Source organism: Trichosurus vulpecula, chromosome 8 (genome assembly GCF_011100635.1).
Source record: "Trichosurus vulpecula isolate mTriVul1 chromosome 8, mTriVul1.pri, whole genome shotgun sequence".
Classification (NCBI taxonomy): Eukaryota; Metazoa; Chordata; class Mammalia; order Diprotodontia; family Phalangeridae; genus Trichosurus; species Trichosurus vulpecula.
The window spans coordinates 100,962,905-100,988,354 of record NC_050580.1 but is presented as its reverse complement, the minus strand read 5'-3'; the positions used below and the strand labels follow the sequence as shown (position 1 = coordinate 100,988,354).

At 41.8% G+C, this 25,450-nt stretch overlaps 1 protein-coding gene across 2 annotated transcripts in view; it reads left to right on the top strand.

Moving 5' to 3' along the window:
• HABP2 (hyaluronan binding protein 2) overlaps positions 1-25,450 on the top strand; it is a 54,065-nt gene that overhangs the window by 3,991 nt on the left and 24,624 nt on the right. For both annotated transcript variants that reach the window (XM_036735945.1, XM_036735944.1), the window contains exon 2: positions 17,290-17,329. In XM_036735945.1, the coding sequence (XP_036591840.1) occupies positions 17,290-17,329 (40 nt within the window). The remainder of the gene's footprint in view (positions 1-17,289; positions 17,330-25,450) is intronic.

Here is a 25,450-nt window from a genome sequence, read left to right as displayed (position 1 = left end):
TGATTTTTTTTGTTTTCTGTGTTATGTTTTAAGCATTTAAAAACGTTATTCTGAGAAGGTTCTATAGGTTCCACCAGACCGCCAAAAAAAGGTTAGGAATCTCTGATCTAGTCAAGACTATCTAGTCCCACCCCTTTCCTCACTTTAGAGTAGAGGAAGCTGAGGGCCAAATAAAGGAAGTGTATGGAGCTCCATCATCCCAGGAATTGGTGACAGAGTTAGGACTAGTGACAAAGTTCTCTTGCTCTCATCTTGCTACTCTTTTTGTTGGTTTTCTTTTCCCTACAACACCAAAGGTGCCTTTGATTTCTTAGCTTTTGAAATTCTCAAATATCAGAATTGGAAAGGACCTCAGAGGTCATCTAATCCATCCCAAACCCTCTACAACATATCTGAACAGTGTTCCCCAGAGAAAGAGGTCCACGCTGAGTCCTTGAAGAAACTGTTACCTAAACAGCCTGAGAAATATTTGTGTAGAGAGTAATTAAATATGTCCACATACGTGGTTATGTGTGGTATGTTGAGCTAGCTTGTGCATTGAGCTCTTGAGGCACTCAGGTGGCTTTTAATGGACCAGGGAAGGGGTTCCATTCATTTCCATGGCACCACAGAATTTTCATTTATTCACATACCATAAATCCACACCAGCCACAAGACAGCAAGAGGACCTCTGACAGAGAAAAAAACCAAACACATCCTAGAAGAACATCTACCCTCGTAGGAGACAATGAGCGAGACCCAGTAGAAGCTGAAGTCAGAAGACCTGGCACCTCTGTGTCCACTCTGAACCTTCATTATCTCGTCTATAAAAGGAAAAGATTGAACTAGAGGACTTGCATGGTCCCTTATAGCTCTCCATCTGTGAGTCAGTTTCAGTGCCTGTTTCTGGCTTATGCCAAGAACTCTGGTCCATGATGAATTCTTTCCTCTAATTCAGATGAAAAGCTTTATGGTAGGATGAGGGGCTGAATTTCACTGAAACCTCTTAGGACTTTTTTTTTCTAACTGGCCATAAATGGTGGATTGATTCATTTACTTCATTTACTTTGGCAGCATAAGCCAATAGTTATGGAAATGGGGTCGTGGAAAATCGGATGTGTATGCATGTGTGTGTGTGTGTGTGTGTGTGTGTGTGTGTACGCACATGCGCGTGTGTTAGTGTGCCTCGGCCCAGATATGTATTTATATTTAAAATTCATTAGGGTGTCTAAAATGCAAAAGCAATTCTGCTGTCACAGGGAAACAGCATGACAGAATATTCAGCAGCCGGGTTTTTTAATAAAACATGTTTTTCTTCATAATTAATATAACAAGGTTTCCTGGCTTAGGACTTGGCAAGAATCCCAGGGAAGAAAAAAAAATGAAGAGGGGGGCAGGAGAAGGGGATCATGGTGGACGCGAATGAAGGGTCATGTGACGTGATCATCACCCAACGAACAAGTCCCCAAAATACATTTGGTGCTGAACTAGCTCTCAGTCATAACTCATCCAATTGTTTGCTTAGCCTTCCAAAAAGAGAAATCAGATTGCACAGAAGAACGCTCCTCTAGGTAGAGGCTTTGTTGACATTCCAAAAACTAGCATTGGGGGCAACAGGCAGGCCCAAGACAAAGAACAAAGTACATTCACTTTGACATAACAAAAAAAAATGCCTTCTATTGACTCTGACTCATTTGGGGCATAGAGTTAGACCCAGCACAGATTCCCTTTCCTGAAAACAGTTGACTACATCTTTGCAATACCAAAACAATGGCTTGCCATGTGACTTTGGGGAAATCACTTGCCTCTCTGGGCCTCATATGAAAATTAATGGGGTGGTTCCTTCCAGCTCTAATATTCTGTGGTTAAACCAAGTGAGACAAACAGCTGTCAATTAGGTTTTTTCTTTTTTAAAGCAAACAGGTTGTTAGACCGAAGTGATTAGTTATTTGTCTGAACTAATGGTTTGTTTGTCTATATTGATCAGTCAAAAAGATCAATCTAAGAACCCCATATAGACACTGTTAGTTGATGGCTGAGTTATTCAGATGGTATCATAAGTTACTGTGCCTAAGATGATGATTTATCTCCCCAATCTGCTCTGTATTCAATGAATGGCCTTTGGATCTGTCCCTAAGGAGGTGCTAGGTATAGAGATTCAAATTAAAAATTTGTTTACACACAGATCTTGACTTACCCGTGTAATGGCCTGAATAACAGTAATATAGAATACTTGTGGGATCCCTTATTTATTAGTATTAGTTTTATTATTACTGACCCATTGCAAGAACAATTCACATTTGTATAATGCTTTGCAATTTTTCAAAACCATTATCTCATTTAGTCCTCTCTATCCCTAGTGAGGTGGGAGAGCATGTCTCGTTATCAACATTGGCTAGGTAGGGAAAGTGAGAAACGAAGTTAAGTGACTTGGCCAAGGTCATACCACTGGTTAGTGAAAGGTTAGAGAGTGTTGTACTTGATATGAAGGAGCCCTGGTTTCAAACATGCCTCTGATACTTATCAGGGATGTGAGTCACTTCAATTCTCTAGGCTCCAGTTCCTTCATCCGTAAAATGGGAAATGATAATGACCCCAGCAGTAGCTATCTCAAAGGGTTGGTGGAAATCTCATATGAGAATGTACGTAAAGTGAAAATTTCTAAGTACCATCTAATCATCAACTTTTATTATTAGAGAGCTAGTTGAGAAACTAGCTGGGCAGCTAGGCAGTGCAGTGCATAGAGTGACAGGCCTGGAGTCAGAAAGACTCATCTTCTCAAGTTCGAATCTGGCCTCAGACACTTAACTAATTGTGTGACTCTGGATAAATCTGATGATCCCTATAATTAGTCAGCAAGACTTGATTATGTGCTAGGCAGTATGCTTAGCGCTGGGTAAACAGGGGGTCCCCAAACTATGCCTTGCTGCAATAAGACTTTTGGGTGCCTTGTACAAAACAAAAGCAGAAATAGTCCCTGTGCTCGAGAAGTTTATAATTGAATGAGTGAAAATAACACATTGCATAAACGAATACATAAAAGAAAGTATATAATAGATAGAAAGTAGCCTTAGGCGGGAAGGCACTAGCAGCTGGGGAGATGACAGGCTTTCCATAGGAGGTGGCATTTTGGCTGAGTCTTAAAAGAAGGCAGGGATTCTAAGAATCAGAAGGTAGGACAGATTATTCTAGGCTTGAGGAGATGGAGCATTGTGTGGGGAACAGTAGATAGGCCAATATGGCTGGAAATGTAGAAAAGTTTGTAAAGAGCTTTGAATGGCAGAGGAGCTTGTATTTGCTTCTAGTGGTAATGGGAAGCTATTGGAGTTTCTTGAACTACATTTTGAAAATCGCTTTGGTACCTAAGCAGATAATGGATTGGAGAAGGGGGAGACTTGAGGAAGGGAGTCAGATCAAAGACTATTTCAGTAGTCCAGGTGAGAAGTGATAAAGGCCTGAACTAAAGTAGAGGTATGTAAGTGAAGAGGAGGGATGAATTTGAGAGATATTATAGAGAAAGAAGTTACAATGATTGGCAATTGACTGGATAAGTGTGGTGAACAAAAGGGAGGAGTTGAGGATGAAAGCAAGGTTTCAAACCTGGATGCCTAGAAGGATGTTACTACTCTTATTGGTAACAGAGAAATCCAGAAGAGGGGTGAGTTTAGCTGGAAAGATAATGAATTCTATTTTAGACATATTGAGTTTGAGATGCCTCTGGAACATATATTTCAAATTGGCTAATAGGAAATTGAAGATGCAAGGCTGAAACTCAGTAAAGAGACTAAAACTGAATATAGATAGATAGACAGACAGACAGATAGATAGATAGATAGATAGATAGATAGATAGATAGATAGATCTGGCAGTCATCTGAACAGAGATAGTAATTAAACCCATGAAGGCTGATGAACTCACCAAGTGAGAGAGTAAGGGAAAAGAAGAGGACCTAGGATAGAGCCTTGGGGAATCGCCACAGTTAGTGGGTGTGAGATGGATAAAGATCTATCAAAGGAGAGTGAGAAGGAACGATTGATCATTCAAGGAGGAGGAGAACCAATAAAAAGCTGAGTCACCAAAACCTAGAGAGGAGCAAATATCCAGAACAAGGTATTCAAGTGCATCCAGTGCTGCAGAGAAGTTAAGAGGAATGAGGATCAAAGAAAAGGCCATTAGATTTCCAGTAAAGAGATCATTGGAGCCTTGAAAATGGCAGTTTCCATTGAATGCTAAGGTAGGGAGTCAGATTGCTGAGGGTTTAGGAGAATGAGAGGAGAGGAAGTGGAGGTACCATGTATAATTTTTTTTTCTTTCTTCTTTCATCTTTTAAATTAAAAAAAATTCTGTTTAGTATTATATTTTCCCCCAATTACATGTAAAAACAATTTTTAACATTCATTTTTAAAACTTTGAGCTCCAAATTCTCCCCTTCCTCCCTCCCTACCCCCCTCATTGAGAAAGCAAGCAATTTGACATAGCTTATACATGTATAGTCATGCAAAACACATTTCCATATTAGTCATGTTGTGAAAGAAAACAGACAAAAAAACTCAAGAAAAACAAAGAAATTTAAAAAGTTTGCTTCAATCTATATTCAGACACCATCAATTCTTTCTCTGGGGATGGATAGCATTTTTCATCACACAGCTAGTAAGTGTCTGAGGCCGGATTTGAATTCAAGTTCTTCTGACTCCAGGGCCGGTGCTCTACTCACTGTGCCACCTAGCTACCCCAAGAGAGTTTTTCCAAGGCATTTAGCTGAAGAGGGGAGAAGAGGTAAGGAACAATAGTTGGTGGGCATGGTAGGACTTAGTGAGTTGTATTTTGTTTTTCTTCTTTTTAGTCAGGGGAAGACTTAAATGTGTTTATAAGCAGCAGGAGATAGAGAATAATTGAAAATTAGAGAGAATGTGGATGATGGTGGAGACAATCTTCTGGAGAAGACAGGAGGATATAGAATTAAGGCAAGTGGGAAGGAGTTGTTCTTGACAAGCAGATGGTCCTCCTTATCATCAGAGATTTGAGAATTACAGAGAGATGTGAGATGAGGAGAAGGGAAGAAGAAGAAGAAGCTCTTGGTGAATTGTCTAAATTGGGGGGGGCAGTGAAATATGAAGCAATATATTCAGCTGAGAGAGTGAGGGAAGAGAATGCTACAGGAGGTTTGAGGAGAGAAAAGAACATTGGAACAGCTTCTGTGATCAATAAGATTAGAATTCCTTAAGGGAGGAGTGGTTCTGGTGCAGTGAGGGCCCAATTGACATTACTGGAATAAATTTGTGGTCAGTTTAGTCTTTGTAGTTTTGTGATTTCCTCCAGCAACATGGGTGTAGGAGTGAAGGAGGTGGATAATTGGAATAATCTGAGGTTGGAGTCTGGCAGGGCATGATCAGTAATAGGACAAGAGAACAAGAAATTCAAGGGTATAGTTGAACTGGTTCACCAGGGGGTTGAGATTGGGAATGGAGAAAGCTATTGTCAGCATAGGGGGAATGACCTGGTACCTGAAGAACTTCAGGACTGGAAGTCACAGTTTGGATAAAGAACATATTTAGAAGGAGCAAAGACCAGAGAGTGAGGGAAAGATAAATGACTGTGGACACACAGAAATCCAGAGTCATCAAACATAGAAGTGGAACTCTTACAGGTATTACCGTCCCTGTGTGTAGTTGAGGTAGAATGGAAAAGCAAGTCATAGATTTGTTGTAAGAGAGAAAGACTTAATGGGGCTATATAAGCTTTTAAGTTCGATGGTAATACTCATATTGTCAGCACTAAATATAGGGTTTTAGACCCCCTGTAGTACTTGTGTTAGTGATGGGAACAACTCATATAAATACAACCCAGAACATTTTCCCTAAGATTCTATCACACTCAACATTCTACATGCCTTGTGGTGGCCGTGTTCTTCAATCTACTTTCATCTGAGTCACCAAAAGCAGCTCTAAGCTTTCAGGTTGGTTTTCCAGGAGTGGGAATTCATACTAGGCCATTGGAAATTTAGGCCCACAGCATTCACTGGAGAGTCAACTAGCCAATAGTTAGAGGATAATTTGTAGCCATGGAATAGAGTTTTTCTTTGGCTTATATGGGAATTGAACTGATGACTTTGGCTCCATTAACATTACTGCAATCTCCTAAATTAACCAGCCCAGGCATCTATCAGACCGCTCCATGCAGTTGGGATTGTTTGAAGTTAAAGATGATATGTCACCACATTTACTGAGGTCACTAGCATGTGCTCCAGATTTGAAGGGTAGCATGTTTCTTTTTGGCTTTTGTAGCTTCTATTAAGACTAAGCCATTCCCCACCAAATCCTTTAAAGAAGACATGGAATGATATAGGTTCATCATCCATTTCCCAGGATGCATTAAGCCCTTTGACATTTGACTTCTGATAGGGTTACTATAAAGACCAAATGAGGTCAATATAGAGCAGTTTGTCAATCCTGGAGTGCTATGTGAACTCAATGTTGAATTATCATTATCAGTGTTGTTGAGTTGTTTTTCAGTTATGTCCAACTCTTTGTTGACCCCATTTTAAGGTTTTCTTGGCAAAGATACTGGAGTGGTTTGCTATTTCCTTCTCCAGCTCATTTTGCAGAGGAGGAAACTGAGGCAAATAGGGTTAAGTGACTTGCCTAGGATCACACAGCTAGTAAGTGTCTGAAGCTGAATTTGAACTCATGAATATGAGGCTTCCTGATTCCAAGTGCAGTGCTCTATTCATTGTTCCATCTAGCTGCCCCATTGTTATTATTATTGATGGCTTAGGTGAATGCATTGATGGGATGGAGGGAATAAGCATTTGTATCTATGATTCAGGCACTGTGCTAAGCACCTTATCAATATCTCATTTGGTTAAGGCAGATAGGGCTTGGGATAGGGGCTGCACCTGGAGTCAGGAAGACAGCCTCAGACACTTACTAGCTGTGTGACCCTGGGCAAATCACTTAACTCTGTTGGCCTCAGTTTCCTCATCTACGAAATGAACTGGAAGACGAAGTGGCAAACCACTCCGGTATCTTTGCCAAGAACCGCCTCCACCACCCCCCCCCCCCGCAAAAAAGGGTCACAACTGACCCAACTCAAAACAACTAAACAATAATGAGGCCATATCAAGCAAAGATAAAGCATTCTTATCTAACGTGTGAATGGTATGAAGTTATGGGGGCTAGCATAATACATTAGAGGAGAGAATCTGCTTCCAAAAAGTTCTCAAAAATCTAAAAACAACGGGCAAATTCTAAGATCAAATTGATTAGGGACGAATGTGAAAACTTTCACTTAGATTTAAAAAGAAAAAAAAAAACCATCAATTGAATCATGACAGGATGGGGAAGGTAAATAGACCTGGGATTTTTCGAGGTCAGTAAGCCTAACATGTCACCAGTGCAAGGTGACAGTCATAAAAAGCTATTGGTGTCATAGGCTACATGAAAAGAAGCATAGACTCAAGTGTAAGTTGGTGACCACCTTACTGCCCCCTGCTCTGGCAATGAGTTATGGGTGCAGGAAATGGGGACATTTAAATTGGACAAGCTGAATTGGCCTGGGGGGAAACGAAAGCTGTCTTCATGTCCTTGCAGGGATCTCATGAAGGAGGGGTTAGGTTTGTCTGGTGTGCCCCAGAAGGCAGAATTGGGAGTAACACGTGGAAGCTGCAGAAGAGTCAGATTTTGGCCCAATATGTAAAGAAAAATGACCTACTTGGACTTCTTTTTGTTTTCTTTACTTGTTCATCATCTGTGGTGCAAAAGAAAGTGTGCTCAATTTGGAGTCTGAGGCCCTGTATTCAAAACTTGCCTCATCCTTTAATTTCCTTCATAATCTTGGGCAAGACACTAAACTTCTCTGGGCCTCAGTTTCCTCAACTGTAAAATGAGGTAGTTGGAATAGACAATCTCAAAAGCCCCTTCCATCTTTCAAGCTGTAATGCTATGGTCCATGTTTTAGCCCCTGAATCTATGAGGGTCCCCCAAGACTTTGTCCTGGGTCTTCTCTTCTTCCTCCATTTGTCAATGAGAGTTAAGCTTTCTATGCCCATGACTCCCAAATCAGCGAACCAAGTCATCATGTCTCCCCTAAGTCTCATCTCACATAGCCAACTGCCTGCTCGACATCTCCACCTGAACATTACATCAGCAGCAACAACTCAACGTGCCTAAAATGAAACTCATCATCTTTCTCTCTGGACCTGGCCTTTCTCCAAAACTGCCTATCTCCATTGATCAAACCACCATCCAGGCACCACTAGCTGTTCTTCAAACTTGAAATTCTATCTCTAGACTCTGCACATTTGCACAAACTGTTCTCCATGCCTGATAATGTATTTCCTCATCTCTACTTCCCCAAGTCCTTCTCTTCAATCATTAGCTAAGTAAAATACCGCATTCTAGGACAAGAAACCTTTTCTGATCTCCTCTTTTTGTTAGTTCTCTCTCCAGTCTCAACCGGCTTTGTATTTACTCATACATCAACATTGTACCCATCCCACTGAATGTAATGTCCTTGATGGCCACTAGCTTCTTTTCTGTATTTGTATACTCGGTACCCATGGGGTGTTCAGGGAGGACTAGCACCTCTGGTGTGAGGACTTGCCCAACCCTCTTCCGGGCTGTTCATCCACCTTCACCTTTGATGTCCACCTGCCACCCAACTCTCATCCATGACTCCAAGAAGCTGTGGCATTCCAAGTGGTCACACCCTGATAAACCACCTTGGGAGACAGGCTAAACCAGGACGGAGGCCACAGACACTAAGACAGAGGCCTCAAACCTGTCTGTGAATTAGGGGGCTTCTACCTCAACATGTGAAGACTTTTCTGAATGGGCATGTGAGAGCAATTTGTTCCAACAGCCATGAAGGCAGCTGAAGCAGATGCATTTAGAGCTTAGTCAGACATTGAAGACACCGAGGTCATCCACCGAATCCCTGGCTGTCACCTGTCTTTTAGATTTTGATAACTCAAAGAGAGGGAGAGCAAGGCTGATGACTTTCTGTGATTCTGCCTCGCTTAAATCAAATTCCCAAGCAAGTCAAGTCATCACCCAGTGATGTCACTGGTCCTTTTTGAAAATGAAGGACAAACAACATCAGTAGCTAATACGTAATAAACGCTTAACTGCCATGTATTGAATTGAATCGAAATGACCTTTATATTCAGTCCAATCAATGCCCCATCATTTTCTCTCATGGAAATTTCTTTCGTAGGATCATACTAACCTAGCATTAGAACGTTTTGCAGTTGAGAACACTGAGACAAGGCTGTGAAGAGACTTGTCCAAGGTCACATCTCTCACTCCTTTTTATAAGCCAAGCTCTTTCTGTATTTATACAACTCACCATCGCCCATCCTACCAAGGCAGAAAGAGCACAGACAAGGCAGCTGGGTGGCACAGTGAGTAGAGTACTGGCCCTGAAATCAGGAGGACCTGAGTTCAAATCCGGCCTTGGACACTTGGCACACTTACTAGCCATGTGACCTTGGGCAAGTCACTTAACCCCAATTGCCCTGCCTTCCACCCTCCAAAAAAAAGAAAAAGAACAAGGATGTGGATTCAGAAGATCTGAGATCAAATTTTGCTGCAGCATCTACTTACTAGCTAGTGAATTCTGGGAACATGCCTCTGTGCTGTGGTTTCCTTCTCAATCAATTGGGAATAATTCTACTTACGCTATCTGCCTCAAATCAAGGCCAGATCACAGAACAGGTGTGAAAATGATTTGTCTCCATAAATGTCATTTAATATTATGGGTGCAGTCCTATGACTTCATGGAAGTAGGGAACTCATGGTGTAGCTTGTCAAACTGTCTGCAACATATAATGTTTAGGAGTTGACCAAGGGCAATGAGAGGTTAAATGACTTGCCCACTGTCAAAAAATGTGTATGTCTCGGAGGCAGGATTTGAACCCAGATCTTCCTAACTTCAAAGCAGGTTCTTGCTCCTGGCAATGCTAGATCATTTCCCATAGCAATGGCTAAGGGTGCAGTGAATAGAGGACTGGAGTCAGGAAGTCAGGAAGTCCCAGGTTCAAATCTAGCCTTTGACATTTATTAGCTGTGTGGCCCTGGGCAAGTCAAGTTACCTCAGTCTGCCTCAGTTTCTTCTGCTGTAAAATAGCACCTACTTCTAAGGGTTATTATGAGGCACCTAGTAGGCATTTAATAAATGCTTGTTTCTTCCCTTCATTCATGGGATGGAGGTGGTGGTGGTGGAGGAGGAGGAGGTTAAATAGTTCTATCTCTAAATTGAGAAAATATAACTAAAATAGGTGAAGAAGAGTTTGTCTGCTCTGTGCCAGACCTCCAGATGAACACCAGAAATTTCGGGCACCCGGTTCCATATCCACATGTGCACAGTATAACAAATGTCCGTGTTTCAATAACACTTTCTGTTTGAATAATGGCTAACATGTATGTGGCACGTTAAGGTTGGCAGGGCGTTTTACCCGCATTAGGTCATTGGATTCTCACAAGAATACCAGAAGTTATTAGCATTCCCATTTTACAGACGAGGAAACCGGGGCTCAGAGTGGTGTTTAACGACTTGCTCCAGAGCACACTGGTGGTCCCTCGGTGGCATACACAGGGCTCCTGCCGTTAGCCGCGATGCTCCGGGCACTGAAGCACAAACGCCCGGCAGCCCTGCTTCACTGGCCAGCTCGTGCCTCCTGCGGTTGGCACAGAGAGAGGGGTGCTCAGCACGCCCGTCAAAAGTTATTCGGAGGCCGAGCTTTGCTCCTTTCTCCGCTTCCCTTCATCAGTTTGTAGATGAAAAGTCCAGAGTGATCCATCTGCCTCCTCCCTGAACGCCCTTGAAACGCAACCCTGGGTGCGCCTACGGGATTCGGCGATTTCGGTTTCCTTGAGAACAGCAGGCACCGATGTCTGGCTGCGGAGGAAATCAGAGGAGGTGAAGCCGAGCCCGGAGTCTGCAGGCTCCGCTTTTGTCTGAATTTAGCTTCGGGCGTCAGTGTCCTCCTTCCTGGGAAGGACAAGCCTGCCCCCTGCTGACCTTGGGAAAGATAGCATCGGGGCCGGCTCGGCCGGAGGAAGCAGGCCCGCTGGACTGGAGACCGTGGGCAGCAGCGGCTGATAGTCAGGAGGCCTGGAGTCGATTCCTGGCGTGCCACCGCTTCTTTCTGGGACTCGGTTTCCTCATTTGTCAATTAAGGATGCTGGACCACAGGGTCCCTAAAGTGCTGCCTAATTTTAACATTCTCCCCTTCGAACGGAAGTTTGTTCCTCTCAAAGCTGAGGACTTGCAAAACGTTAGAACCACCCAGGAGGGCTGGCCCCGTCAAAGTGGGTAAGCTGAGGAAGCCTATTGATGCCCGGCATTCAGTGAGCTCTGGCTGCTTCGGGATTCCTTGAGTGCTGGACCGAGAGCCAGGAAGACTTGTATTCAGACACATTATGGTCATGATGGGTGATGGTGATGATGACGATGATGGTGATGATGATGATGATAAATCCAGCTTCAGATACTTACTAATTGATTGAATGAATGCCTAGTTCTTGGAACCTTCTTCCTACTCTTCCCACCACTTACTCTCATTAGCACTTACCCTGTGCTCCAAGCTGAAAAAACAATGAATGTCTATGAGTTCATTAAAGCAGTTGCCCTGATCCATACTAATTTATTACCTGGTTAATGTGCCACTCCTCTTTGGTCAATATATAGAATCTTAGAATTGGAAGGCACCTTTAAGTGAGTGCTTTAAATCTCAGGAAGGTTTTTAAGGAGGGGCATGAATAGAGAGGAATTTCATGGGGAGGGGAGTAGGTTTTTGGTCAAACAGATTGTTAGCAATGTTAGCAACATGCCTAGTTATCTCTTAGAACCAAGGTGTGGTCATGAGAAAGGCCAGAGTGAAGATAGAACCTAAAACAATACTAACCCCAGAGTAATCTGGTAAGGCCCCAGCCGTGAGCTTGAAAAAGTTAGAATAGATAAGGGGAGTCCTGGAGGCTGGTAGCCAGCTGGCTGCAGGAGGAAATCTAGGTAAGCATGGGGCAGCAAGACTTGTGGTTAGGGCTCATCCTGTCCATGACAGAAGGGACCAGAGTCAAGTAATATCATAGTCCTACAAGAATTGGTACATGGCACAGAGTATCAAGGCAAAGATTTAAACATAGGTCAATATAGGAACCCAGGTCATGGGACTAAGGCAGAAAGTAAGGATTTGATTCCAATGGTGAGAGCTCAGTCAATGAAAATGAAGTAGAAGATTAGAGAGCCAGCAGCCAAGCTGGTTTGGTACTGAGCCTTTGAACTATTGAACCTACAGATCTTTAGATCTCTCCTATCTCTCCTTCCCAGGCCTGAATTGGTCCTGGACTCAGATACAGGCTAAACTTGTAGTTGAGGAGGGGATGGGCTAGCAGGAATGAAGAAAAAGGAGAAGGTTTGTCATGGCACTGACTATGAAGAGGGACAGCCCAACCATTCAGGGTTGTTGACTCTGACCTCTTGATCTTGTTCCTCATCCATGTGCAAATATGACATTTCTTCACATTGGCTTACCAGTTTGAAATGTGCCTGCACTGCATGGAACAGACAGTCCTTGGCTCGGCATGGTCTGAGGAAGGGTGGAGAGGACTGCCCCCTGCAAAGATCCTTTAACTGTCACATCTTAGCTTCTGTTTAGTGAATCACAGAAGGTTCTCTCCTCTCCTCCTACCATTCATCTGAACTCATTCCAGGCTTATGTGCCTCAGGTATATACTCCTTGTTGGTCACATTCAACAACTTTTATTTAGTACTTACTATGTGGAAGACATTGTGTGAGACCCTAAGGATGCAAAAGTGATATTGGACACAGCCCATGCCTTCAAGGAGATAATAGTCATGGAAGATGAGACTCAGAAACCAATAGAGATTTTCCACCAAAGGCTGGTTAATCCTCCCTGGTTTAGGACAGTACAATGTGAGGTGAATAATTTCAATAGACTTGGCTCTTCCCAGCAATGCAAGATTCTAAGATAATTTCAAAAGACTCATGATGGAAAAAGCTATCCACATCCAGAGAAAGAATTATGGAGTCTGAATGCAGATTGAAGTAAACTAGTTGCTCTCTCTCTCTTTTTTGTTTGGTTTCTTCATTCTCATGTTTCATTCCATTGGTTATTTGTTTGTTTGTTTTCTTTTCTGGCAGGGCAATTGGGGTTAAGTGACTTGCCCAAGGTCACACAGCTAGTACACGCTGAAGGGACAAAATTTGGAACTCAAAAGCTTGTGGAACTGAATTGTTGTAAACTAAAAATAAATACATTTAAAAGGAAAAAAAAGACAGTACAAAAGTCTTATGGAGTTGCCTAAAGTAATACATATTAAAGTAATTTGTCCAACGTCCCATCTCTAGTGTCAGAGGCTGGATATGCTCAGCACTCTAACAACTGCCAAATTGTCTCTAAAACTGCTACACAAATTGGTCTTGACTTGTGTTGGTGTAGGGGGCTCCTGGTGAGAAAATCTCCTCTACCAGTATACATCAATGACTACTCTACAACCCAGTCTTGGAAAGTTGTTTGGAATCACTGGGAAGATGAGCAGCTCACCGCAGTTTATATAGTTAATATGCATTAGGGACAGAACCTGAGCTCAACTCTTGCTGACTCTAAAGCCATCTCTATTTCTCGTAGCCATACTACCCCTCAAGTTAGAAAATGAGTAAGTGTGTAGGAAAGATCAAATGGAGATGCCCCCAAGAGACTCGAGAAGGGAAAGGCTCCTGTTGATGGAGGAGGCACCTGTACTGGGCCTCAAAGGAAGGGGACTTCAGGAGGGGGACTGTGAAGGAGTCCATTTCCGGCGTGATGGACAGTATGGTAGCAGAAGCAGCAGGAAATAATAGAAAGAACAATGGATTTGGAGTCAAAAGACTCTGGTCTAAGTCCTGGCTCTGTGACATTGGGCACATCTCTTCACCTCCCTATGCTTTAGTTTCCTCATCTATAAAATAGGTCATTAGAGTAGACAATTTCTAAGGTTTCTTCATATCTAAATTTCTGTCTTGTGTCCCAGGAGAAGGACACAAGGTGAGGTGAACTGGGGAAGAGTCAGTGGTCCAATTTGGCCAGAATGGGGAATGCTTGAAGAAGATCGTAGGAGCATAGATGAGAGATGGCGGGGAGCTCAGGGCCATTTAGTCCTACCCTCTCACTTTTATAGATGAGGAAGCTGAGGCCCAAGGAACTTAAGTGACTTACCCAAGGACACAGGTAGTAAGAATCAAAGGCAAGAACAGTGAAACAAAGGCGGAAAGGTAAGTTGGTGCCAGGCTGTGGAGAGCCTTGAAAATCAGGCTACAGAGTTTATATTTATCCCCAAAGTATCAGGAAGCCAATAAAGATTTGAGTGGTGTCATCAAACACATGCTTTGAGAAGATTATTTTGGCAGAAATACAGAAGAGAAGTTGGGTGGTGGAGAAACTTGAGGGAGGGAGACCAGTTAGGAAGCCTTACAGTACCAGGCAAGAGGTGGTAACACCTGAACTATCCTGGGGGCAGTGGAAGTAGAAAGGAGGAAATATGAAAGATATTTTAGAAGTGGAAAGGGCAGGACTTTTGATGAGTGATTGGATTGGGTGGGGGAGGGAGAGAAGAATCAAAGAGGAGTTTTTAGTCTGGATTACTGGGGAGATGGTGGTGCCATCAACAGGGAAAAGGGTCATTGGATTTGGTGATTAGTGAACTTAGAAAAAGTAATTGCTGTAGAGTGATCAGAACAGACCAGAAGTCAGATTGCCGGGAATGATGAGTAAGTAGGGTTACCAAGTGTAGACAACTCTTTCAGCTTGGAGTTAAGCGAACTTTAAAAAGTGGTGCTCCAAAGTTCCAAGCCCTGTCTATCTCAAGTGTTTAAAGGGAAAGGAAAGTAGAAACTTGACCAAGAACCCTATTGGGGGCAGGCAGGATTGTAGACCTATAGAGATCAAGGTGGTAAATGCTGGTTGGTTTTCAAAGGCAGCAAGGAGTAGGACTATATGGTAAGCTACCAACTCATATACCCTTGAAAATGTTTGTGAAATGTGCATCCTTTCCTTCTTTTCAAGGATGGGGGTCTGTAAGTGTAGGATATTGCATATGCTTTCAGATTTAGTTGATGCTTTGGCTAGTTTTATTGTATTGCTTGCCACCTCTTCTCTGTTGCTCTTTGTTACAAGAAACGGCTATCTGGGGAGGAGAAGAGAACGAGTTTATTTGGAAATGAAGGTGGCACAAAAATAAAAGATATTAATTAAAATGAAAAGAAAAGGTAATTTGGGAGTCATCTTTGGCACACAGATACCTGGCCCAGGTCATGTCAAGGTAGAGACTGTGGTGGATAGAAGGAAACACAGAAAGTAATCTTTGCCCTCACAGAGCTTACCACAGAGAGGAAGAGGCAAGACTCAAACACAAGGAATCATTAAAAATAACATAAGACCGTTTATCTTGAGGCTGAATTGTCAAGGAAGTAAGAGTTAGAAGAACTCAAAGAAAAGAGATATCTATCCCAGCGCATGTGAGAAAGTTAGAGGATGGGTAACTCCTTGTTATGGATGCTCTAGAGTGGATTTGTGGTTCAAAATAGGAGTCGGAGGAGATGCCCTCTGTGATGCTTTCTAGCTCTGCTATGCTCTGACTAACCCTGGAGGCAGGATTAGGAAAACAAACAAAGAAAAGAAAGAAAGAAACCAAGAGGAGCACCAAATTACCCCAATAAGAGATGCAAATCAGAACAATGCTGAGGTTTCACCTCAGACCCAGAAAATTGGCAAAATTAACAAAATGTGGGACTAGTCAATATTGGAGGTTTTGTGGGAAGGTTGGTACAATAACGGACAGTTGGAGTTGTGACTGGATCCAATAATTCTAGAAAGTAATTTGGAGTTATGCTAAGAAAGTGACTGAAAATCCATACTCTGACACCTAGAGATCCTCTGTTAGGCATCTTCCCAAAGGGAGTTAGAAAAAGAAAGGGCCCAAATACAGCAAAATATTTATAGTAAAACTTGTTGTAGTAGAAAAGAACTGGAAACAAAACAGATGCCCATCAATTAATAATAATAATAGAAGTAGCTAAATATTTATATAGCACTTACTATGTCCAGGAAATGTACGAAGCACTTTACAATTATTATTTCATTTGATCCTCACAACAACCCTGGGAGATGAGTCCTATTACAGATAAGGAAACTGAGGCATCCAGGTTAAATGACTTGCCTAGGGTCATACAACTAGTAAGTATCTGGTGCTAGATTTAAAACCCAGGTCTTCCTGACTCCAGGACCAGAACTCTATCCGCAGGGCCACATAGCTGCCTATTGACTAAACTAGCCACACAAATATATTAGTTTAATGGGATATAACTGTATCATAAGGAAAAATGAATATTAAAATTCAGAGAAGCATGGGAAGACTTGTGTGAACTGACGCAAAATGAAGTAAGTACAATCAGGAAAACAATACTTGCCATGACTACAACAGTGTAAATGAAAGAGTAACAATTGAACAGTTGAAACTTGCAAGCTTCAGAATTATACTGAGCATGCATGGTCCCAGAGAAGAGACATGAGAAAGCAGTTTCTTTCTTTCCCTTTTCTGTAGAGGTTGGGGTAGAATACTTCTTATAATGTTACACTTTTTCAGTATGTTGGTTAGTTGTTCTAAACTCTTTTTTTTCCCTTTCTATAAGGGATGGTTCTACAAGGGGAAAAGGAAAAGGGAGAGATCCTTTGGAAAATATAGATGATGAAATACTCAAAATAACAATAAAATTGATTTTTAAAAGCAAATTAAATAGAATATTTACATGTAAAAATAGCAGATGGCTGTTATCAGAGGTTGTTGTTGGTTGTGTTTGTCCTTTGTTCTCAAAGAGGACCATGACATCAGGGAGATGATGACATGACTTGCACTTGACTTTGATTTGAGGGAGGGAGGGCTGTGCAAAGTCACCAGCCTCACTTTCTCCTCCACAGCCATATGGGTCTAGATCACAACACCTGGAGATGGCTCAGGATACATATATCAGAAGTAGGAGGGGACAGAGAGATGCTCTGATTATCTGGAGACAGAATTCAGATTTGGATAGTTAAACGGATGCGATTGAATATTCTTGGCTGAGCTCCTCTATAAAATGACCCAGGTTTCCTCATCTAAATTAACACTAAAAGCTCATCTAGCAGAGATTTACCCAGGGTCTCACTTGACTTCAATGGAAAATTGCTCCCTAGAAAGTTTACCCTGAGGTAGCGCTATGTTTTTCTGTACCTAAAAAAGGACTCACAAACATGTTGGCTTTATTCTGTTTTGCAGTTTTCCTCCTTGACCTCGCCAACAGCAAACATCGACAAGGGTAAGTGTGTTTTCCATTACGGGTTTGCCTGTGCTCATTTCGAAAATGTTCATCTCCATGATAAGAAGAGAACATTGGAGAGAGGAAAACAACTGGATTATTTATTTATTTATTTATTTGTCTGTTTACTTATTTGTTAGTGAAATATTTTTAGTCTTTAGAAGACCAAGACAAAAAGAGTTAAACTTTAGGCCAAAGACTACTCCACCAGCCAGGCTTTAAGTCAGGGCTAGCTGTAAGCTTTATTGTAAAGTAGGTGAATTTTGTTCCCTCACCTTCTTAGGCCCTTTGCTCCCCAAGCCTCATTTCCCCCCAGGTGCCTAGCATTCTTATATCTGTCTCCCATTCCCCTTCCCTATCTCCTTTGCCTTCCTACTTCCCACTTCCCACTTCCCTTTCCCTCCTACCTCTGCTCTTCCCTTCCCTTACGAAGGCATAATCTCAGGAAACGTTCTACTAAGTTCAGTCCCACTGAGCTGAAAGCCCCATTTAGGAGGCTGGAGGCTGCCTGTTCAACTCGAAGAGAAAGGCTCCAAAGAGAATACTCTCCAGTGGTTGTTCCCATCAGAGAAAGCCACATCTTTCCACATGCTGCTCCATTGTGGCATTCAGCCCACACACCAGAGAATCATGCATCTGCACAATGTATGAGCATCCAAACTTTTGTCAATAGGCTTTGAGAAAGGAGATTTTTATCCCCAGAAAAATGCAGCTTGAAGTTCAGTAAGCTTATGAGCCCAAACCACTGCCAGATTGAGGTAATACAAAGTGTTAGAAAATACAGGATATTATTCTGAGTAGCTTTGTGAGAATTTGCATTGTTCTCAAGATGAAATCATCATATTCTATTGTAAATTCACACAGAACTTTACACACAAATAGGCTCTCAATATTTACAAAAGAAAAAAGCATAACTAGGATGAGAGAGACAGGATTTGCCCCTGGCACCAAAATTTAGAAAGTGCTCATTTGGGGCTTTCAACAGCATAGAAACAAGTAATTTTAGCATTTGGGTAGCAAGAATAACTAGCTAATGGTATGCTTCTTTTCCCTCCCTGCCCCACCCCAACCCAGGTAAATTCCTTCCCAGGCATAATCCCACCCTGTTCCACCTGCCTTTCATGACGTCTCAGTATCTCTGCTGATGCAGTCTCTTGTCTCATTGTCTCTGTCTCCCCACCACTGGGTAGGATCTAGTCTTTCCTCCTGAAGCAATCTTGTGTCCCTGGATCCCCCTACCACTGGGAGCATCCAAGGTGAGCTCTTTTCCCTGAAGTGATTCTGTGTCCCTTCCTTCTGCCCTCCCCAAGTGAAGGAACTGAATTTTCAGAAAAAGGTGATTTGAAACCATTTTCCTTGCTATTTGCCCTGGACATATTTTATGAAATATGCCCCAGGTGCCATAATGGCTAGTTATAGCTCAGGTTTTGAGTTGGAATGAATTGCATGAATCACTGGATCTTGGAGGATAGCCCATCTCTTGGCATCAGCACAAGCAGAACTTTTCAAAGACATGCCCAATTCCTAGCCTCAGTACTAAAAAAACAAAATCAATTAATGAATGAACATTTGATTAAATTCAATGTATTTCTTTTTGGACAAAACCTCTGATTTTATCATTATAGGGAGCTCCTGGTAAGGAACTCCCTATACTAATGTATATCAGCACCTCTCCTACAGCTGATAGTGCCTGGCACACTGTAAGCATTCAATAAATGTTGTTGTTGAGTTGATTGTCTTAGAGAATTACTCAAGATCCTGACTTAACTCAGGATCACACAGCCTCTGTGTGTCAGAGATGGAACTTGAATCCCATGACTTTTTGTTTCTAAACTGGCTCCAGATCGCCTATGCTATGTGGTCTCTATCAACTGATGTTTATTAAGCACCCACTCTGATTCTGTGCTCGTTGTTAGGGAAAATAATAGCCTCTGAACTCAGCAAAGTAGCATTACTTTGTACTAAGGACAATAGCCCATATAAATAGAGAAACATGATATAAGGTCAGATATGATGGAGGCAAAAGAGAAACCCAGATAAATAACTCTGAAAATTTGAGGAGAAAGAGAAAATTTTCAGCTCAGGGAATTGGGGGCAGTTGGACAGAAGAGATGGCACCAGAACTAGGGCTCAGAGTAGTAACTACCCCAAACTGCACCACAGTCAAATTCACTTGTTGAGAAAGGGACTGACACGGTGAGGTGTACTGGACAATGTGAAGGAAGGGTACGGAGGGTATCTATGAGAGCACGAGAGGTGCAGGGTGTAGAGAGCAGTCTGATACAATGGGAGGGGAAGGTATGGTGACACAGAGAACAATCCAACCACAGCCACAGATATGGTGAAAGAAGGGGTGGTTTCTTACCCCCTACCCAGGAGTCCCAGGAGGACAGTTGGGCCCTGAGGCTCCAGAAGACTGAGAGGTGAGGTTGGTAGACATTGGCTGCTTTGGGAAAGAAGTGTGGATGTCAGGACCCCTGAGCAAAGCCTTGTTTATTTCATGCTTTAAAAAAGAAAAAGAAAGAAATTGTAAAAAGAAAAAGAAAGCCCTGCTAGGCCTTGAAGGAAGAGAGGCTTTTAAGAAGCATAGATGAAGGTTGTGAACGTGAGACAGCACTAGTGTGAATGCACGGGATAGGGGTACACAGGATAAATTGAGGAATAATAGCCAGTAATAGAGTTTGACTGGAAAACTGAGTGTGTGAAGGGGAATAACGTGAAATCAGGTTAGAAAAGTAGATTGGGGCCAAATCATGGAGCACCTTAAATGCCAGGCTTTCTGGTAAGTTAGGGTATGATATGGTCAGACCTGTGCATTTGGAAAATTATTTTAGTGGGTAGGTAAAGGAGCAATAAGAATTGGTTGTTGAGTTACTTACTGTTTGATTGCAGAGAGAGAGGCAGAGAGAGACAGAGGAGAGACATAGACAGAAAAGAAGAGACAGGAGAGAGAGAAAGAGATAGAGAGAGACAGAGAGAGAGACAGGAGAGAGAGACAGAAGAGAGAGGGGGGAGAAACACACACACACACACACACACACACACACACACACACACACACAGAATGTAGACAGAAAGACCAATTAGGAGACAAAACAGTTCGAGTATCCTCTATATGTCTCCTCTCCTTCACTGCTAAAGTCTTGGGAAAAGTAATCTAAATTCATTTCTTCTCCTTCACCACCCATGCACACCTTGCAATCTGGCTTCTTAGGATGATAACATTAGAGCTGGAAAGAATCTTAGAATACATAGAGAAACTGAGGCCCAGAAAAGTGAAGCAATTGAACCAAGTTGACACTAGTAAATAGCAAACCTGGAATCCAATCCTAGGTCCTCAGACTCTAAATCCAACTGTAATCTCCATGCCATGAAGAGCCCATTGTTTAGTGGTTGCTTTTTTCCCCCTTTTTTCTTTGGACCAGTGAGGTATTACAGTGGCTAGAGTATGGACCTTGGAGACAGGACAACCTGAGTTCAAATTCTGCCTCACTTGCTTCCTAGCTGTGTGACCCTGGACAAGTAATTCAACCTGCCTCATTTTCAGTTTCTTCACCTTTCAGGTGAGGATAATAATATCACCTGCCTCACAGGATCTATAGTCAGGATCAAATGAAATGACATATATGAAGGGCTTTGCAAACCTTACAGTGTTATAGAAATGCTAGCTATTGTCATATTAACCATTTTACCAAGGACACAAATTAGCCAAGAATTAAGCAAGTGGCCTGTGGGAACTTAACTTATTTTGTGTCATGGACCCCCTTTGGCTATTTGGTGAAGTTCATGAACCTCTTCTCTTTAAATGCACTAAATAAAATACATAGGATATCAAAGGAAACCAATTTTACTGAAATACTGTTACTAAAATACCTATTTTTTTAAGTTAACAGACCCCAGGATAAGAACCCCTATTCTAAGACTTAAAGCAGGAAGCAACCTTAAATATTATTGACAGTTCAATGGCTTCCTCTCCCTAATCTTACAAATAAGGAAACTGAGGCTGGAACACAGGAAGTGATTTGCCCATGATTCTACAGACAAGAGGTAGTAAGTTGGAGAACCAGGTGCAGAATCCACACTTTCAGACTCCATACTTGGTGTCCTTTTTCCTGCTCCTTAGTTCTCCTTGGGTAGCACGGTAAAGTTTGAAGACCCAGAGGAGCACCCTGTTCCCAGCTGTTGGAGGAGGAAGTGTTAAGCCAAACAACTCAGGTCTTTGTGGATCTGACCACAGCAGGTGACGCTGTCAGCCACCAGGACCACAGAGGTGCTTTTTCAAAGCTTGGCTCTCTCCTGAAATGTGTGCTGAGCCCATCCATCAGCCATCCCACTGCCTGCCAGAGAGGATCTCCACAGAGAGCACCCTGTCAGCTAGACTCAAAACGTCAAATGGAATCGGACAGGACTGTGTTTTGGTGTAGGCCCTCTGAGGAGCTTTCTGTGCCATGATGATTGATGGTGCCAACAGGGACGTGATACCAGGGATTTTGATTGCATTTCACACATCTGGCAATCTCTTTAACCAGAGCAGCTGCGAAGCCCCCTTTGCAGTAACTCGGAGCTTTTGGGGGAAAGACCCTGGGCACAGACCACTGTAAGCTTGGTCCAAAGGCCTTCAGCCTCTGACTGAGCAAAAGTCCTCAACTTCTGATGTTTCCTAAAACTTGCTGATCTCTGTGGAACTGAAATAAATGAGAAACCTTATAGATAAAGTAGTGGAAAGCACAGGTCTGAGAATACAAAGGCCTAGGTTCAGGTTCCAGAATGGTCATTAATGAGCTGTATCATCTTAAACATATAATTTAATCTTTTTGTGCTTCAGTTTTCTCATCTTCAGTCAGGTCCCCCCTCCTACTTCATGGGGTAGTTATGAGTATCATATATAATCGTCATCATCATTAGCAGTTATCACAATAAATAGATTACATTTATATAATACTTCAATGTTTACAAAATACTCATTTGATCCTTACAATGATGCCGTGAGGTAGGCGTTGTTATCATCCCAGCATGACAACGCAGAGATAACACAAGACGGCTACTCTATTTCCAGTGGATATTCCATTCAATGAACAGAGATCCCCATCAGTAATCAAATTCACCATTTCCAAAATGGAATTCATTCTTTTCTACCCCTCCCTCGCCTTTCCTATTTCTCTCCAGGGTACCGCCCAGGCTCCCAGCCTCAGAGTCACCCTTGACTCTGCCCTCTTCCTCACCACCCCATTTCCACAAAGTCACCAGATTTCCTCACTTGTGCCTCCTCTGTGTTTCTGCTGCTGCCAGTCTCTCCTCTTCCCAAAATATCCTTCATAGCTGCTAAATTAACATTCCTAAAACAAATATCAAGCCACATCTCTCTCTGACTCAAAAATCTTCTCCCTTACTAATTTATATATAATAAATAATAATAGCTAACACTTATATAGCACCTACTATGGTAAGTGCCTTATAAATATTATCTCATTTTATCACACACACACACACACACACACACACACACACACACAGGATGATAGATTTTAAATTGGAAGGGATCCTAGAGGCCATCAAATCCAACTTTCTCATTATACAGATGAAGCTGAGGCACAGAGAAACTAAATTACTTGCCCAAGGTCACATTATTAGTAAGCATCTGAGACAGTATTGAAACCTATGTCTTTCTGGCATCTGAGCCCATCCTTCTGCATGTGTGCATGCAAGCAAAGTCTTCATGCTGGTGTCAGCCTGCACTAATTTGGCTCCCACCTACTTTTCATGACTTCCTTCATATTACCCCAACCCCTTTACTAAGTCTATGTTCCCCCAATACCTAGCACAATGTCATGTATACAGTAGGCACTTAATGCAGTTTTATCGGACTGAATTGTTGAATATAGAAATCCTTAAGTGCTTGTCTCTGACATTAAAATGCTTCCCACAGTTGTCCATTTTCTCCCTCTTTTCCAGTGCACTTTTAATTTTTCTAATGATACTAAGAAAAAAGCCTCAGTTTGAGACTACTTCTTCAGTGCCCAATAATATTTCTTTGAACAAAGGAGCTTGGCCCTGGACTCAAAGAAAGTCTAACATAGGTTCCCAAAGTGGTTAATACCTCTCCATGGGGGGCGCTGGTACTATGAGGAGCCGGTAGTAGCCTTGGGTGCAATTAGTGGGTGTTGAATAAAAATGAGTTAACCTAACAAGCCCAGTGGGGTGCTGAGTAATTTCCCTTTTTTGAAAAGGGGGCAGTAGACCAAATAAGTTTGGGAACCTCTGGTACAGAGAGTAGCAGTTGACGGGAAAACTAGGGACCTAGAAATAAGAAAAAAAAAATACACACATAGACATACACACACACACACACACACACACACACACACACACACACATATATATATATACATATTCATATATACACACACATACACACATATATATAATGTTTATACATAGGCATGCTTATATGCATATAGTATATGTAAATGTTTTCATATCATATGCTGTATGTGTTTATACATGTATATTTTCACTATATGCACATTACATATGTTTATACATATATAGTATGCCATTCCATACGTCTATATTATAGGTTTATACCAGTATAGTAAATATGCATATGATGTACACATTATGTATGTTTGTATATGTATAGTATATAGAGATAGGTTTACATTATATATGGCTATACATGTGTAATGTTATATGTATAATGTATATATTATATGTGTCTATACTCATATAGTATTGGTATATATTGTACATATATTATTTCTGTTTATCCACATATAGTATTGTGTATATAATATGCATGTTATATATGTTTATACATTTACAATGTAGGTACATATTGCATGTGTTTATACATATATGGTATGTGTGTATATAATATACAGGCAGTTAGGTGGCACAGTGGATAGAATGCTGGGCCTGGAGTCAGGAAGACTCTTCTTCCTAAGTTCAAATCCAGCCTCAGACACTGGCTCTGTGACCCTGGGCAAGTCATTTAATCCTGTTTGCCTCAGTTTCCTCATTTGTAAAAATGGGCCAGAGAAGAAAATGACAAACCACTCCAGTATCTTTGCTAAGAAAACCCCAAATGGGGTCAACAAAGAGTCGGACGCAACTGAACAAGAATATGTATTATATACATATAGTATGTGTGTATATATGCATATATGTGTACATATATAGCATCTCCCATACCGTTATTTAACTTTTTGTGAGCATATTTTCTCCACCCAACTATCTTTTAAGATTCTCTAAGGTTCCTGGGGTCAGGGACTATGTCTTAAATATCCTTGAATTCTCCATGGTACTTAATAAAATACCTTGCATATAATGGAGAGGGAAGGGAATTGAATATTTCTTGATAGATTTCTCCTCCTTTTGATGGAGCTTCCTTGTATATATATATACATATATTATGTATGTATATACATATACAGTATGCACATGATTGCACCAAGGGCTACAGTGTCAAGAATTTTCTTTCTCAGGTCTTCAGTAGCTGTGGTTGTTGAGGAGATAGAACCTACACCAGCTTCCTTTAAGTCACAATTCCATCTTTCACTGGAAGCTTTCCCTAAAATCTTTTAATTCTAGTACCTTCCTATTATTTACTGTTTTATTTATTATTTCATATTTATCCTGTATGTAGCTTGCTTTGTATATATTTGTTTATATGTTCTCTCTCCCATTAGACTGTGAGCTCCTTGAGGGCAGGACTTGTCTTTTGCCTCTTTTTGTGTCCTCAGTGCTTGGCACAGTGCCTGGCACATAGTAGGCACTCAGTTACTGTGTATTGATTGATTCATTTGTGACATGTAGAAGTAATTGCCAGGTCTCATCTCTACAAGGCTTTTGCCCCTAGAGGGACCAAATGTGAAACAGGGTCCAAGATCTCAGTGTGCTGCTGTTCCTGAGCCTTTTAGGTTTACCTGCCCAATGGTGGTAGTTTGTTGATGTTGGTGTAGGTGGTGGCAGGCTCATTCTCCACAACCACTGGAGTGTGCTGCTCTTTCCAAGGTCATGTCTACAGCAGACTGTTAGTTCTTGGAGTTCAGAAGAGGAAATGTAGTTCTACTGAAGGGAGTTTCTACAGCCATCCTGAGCCCTGATCAGCCACAAGTGACT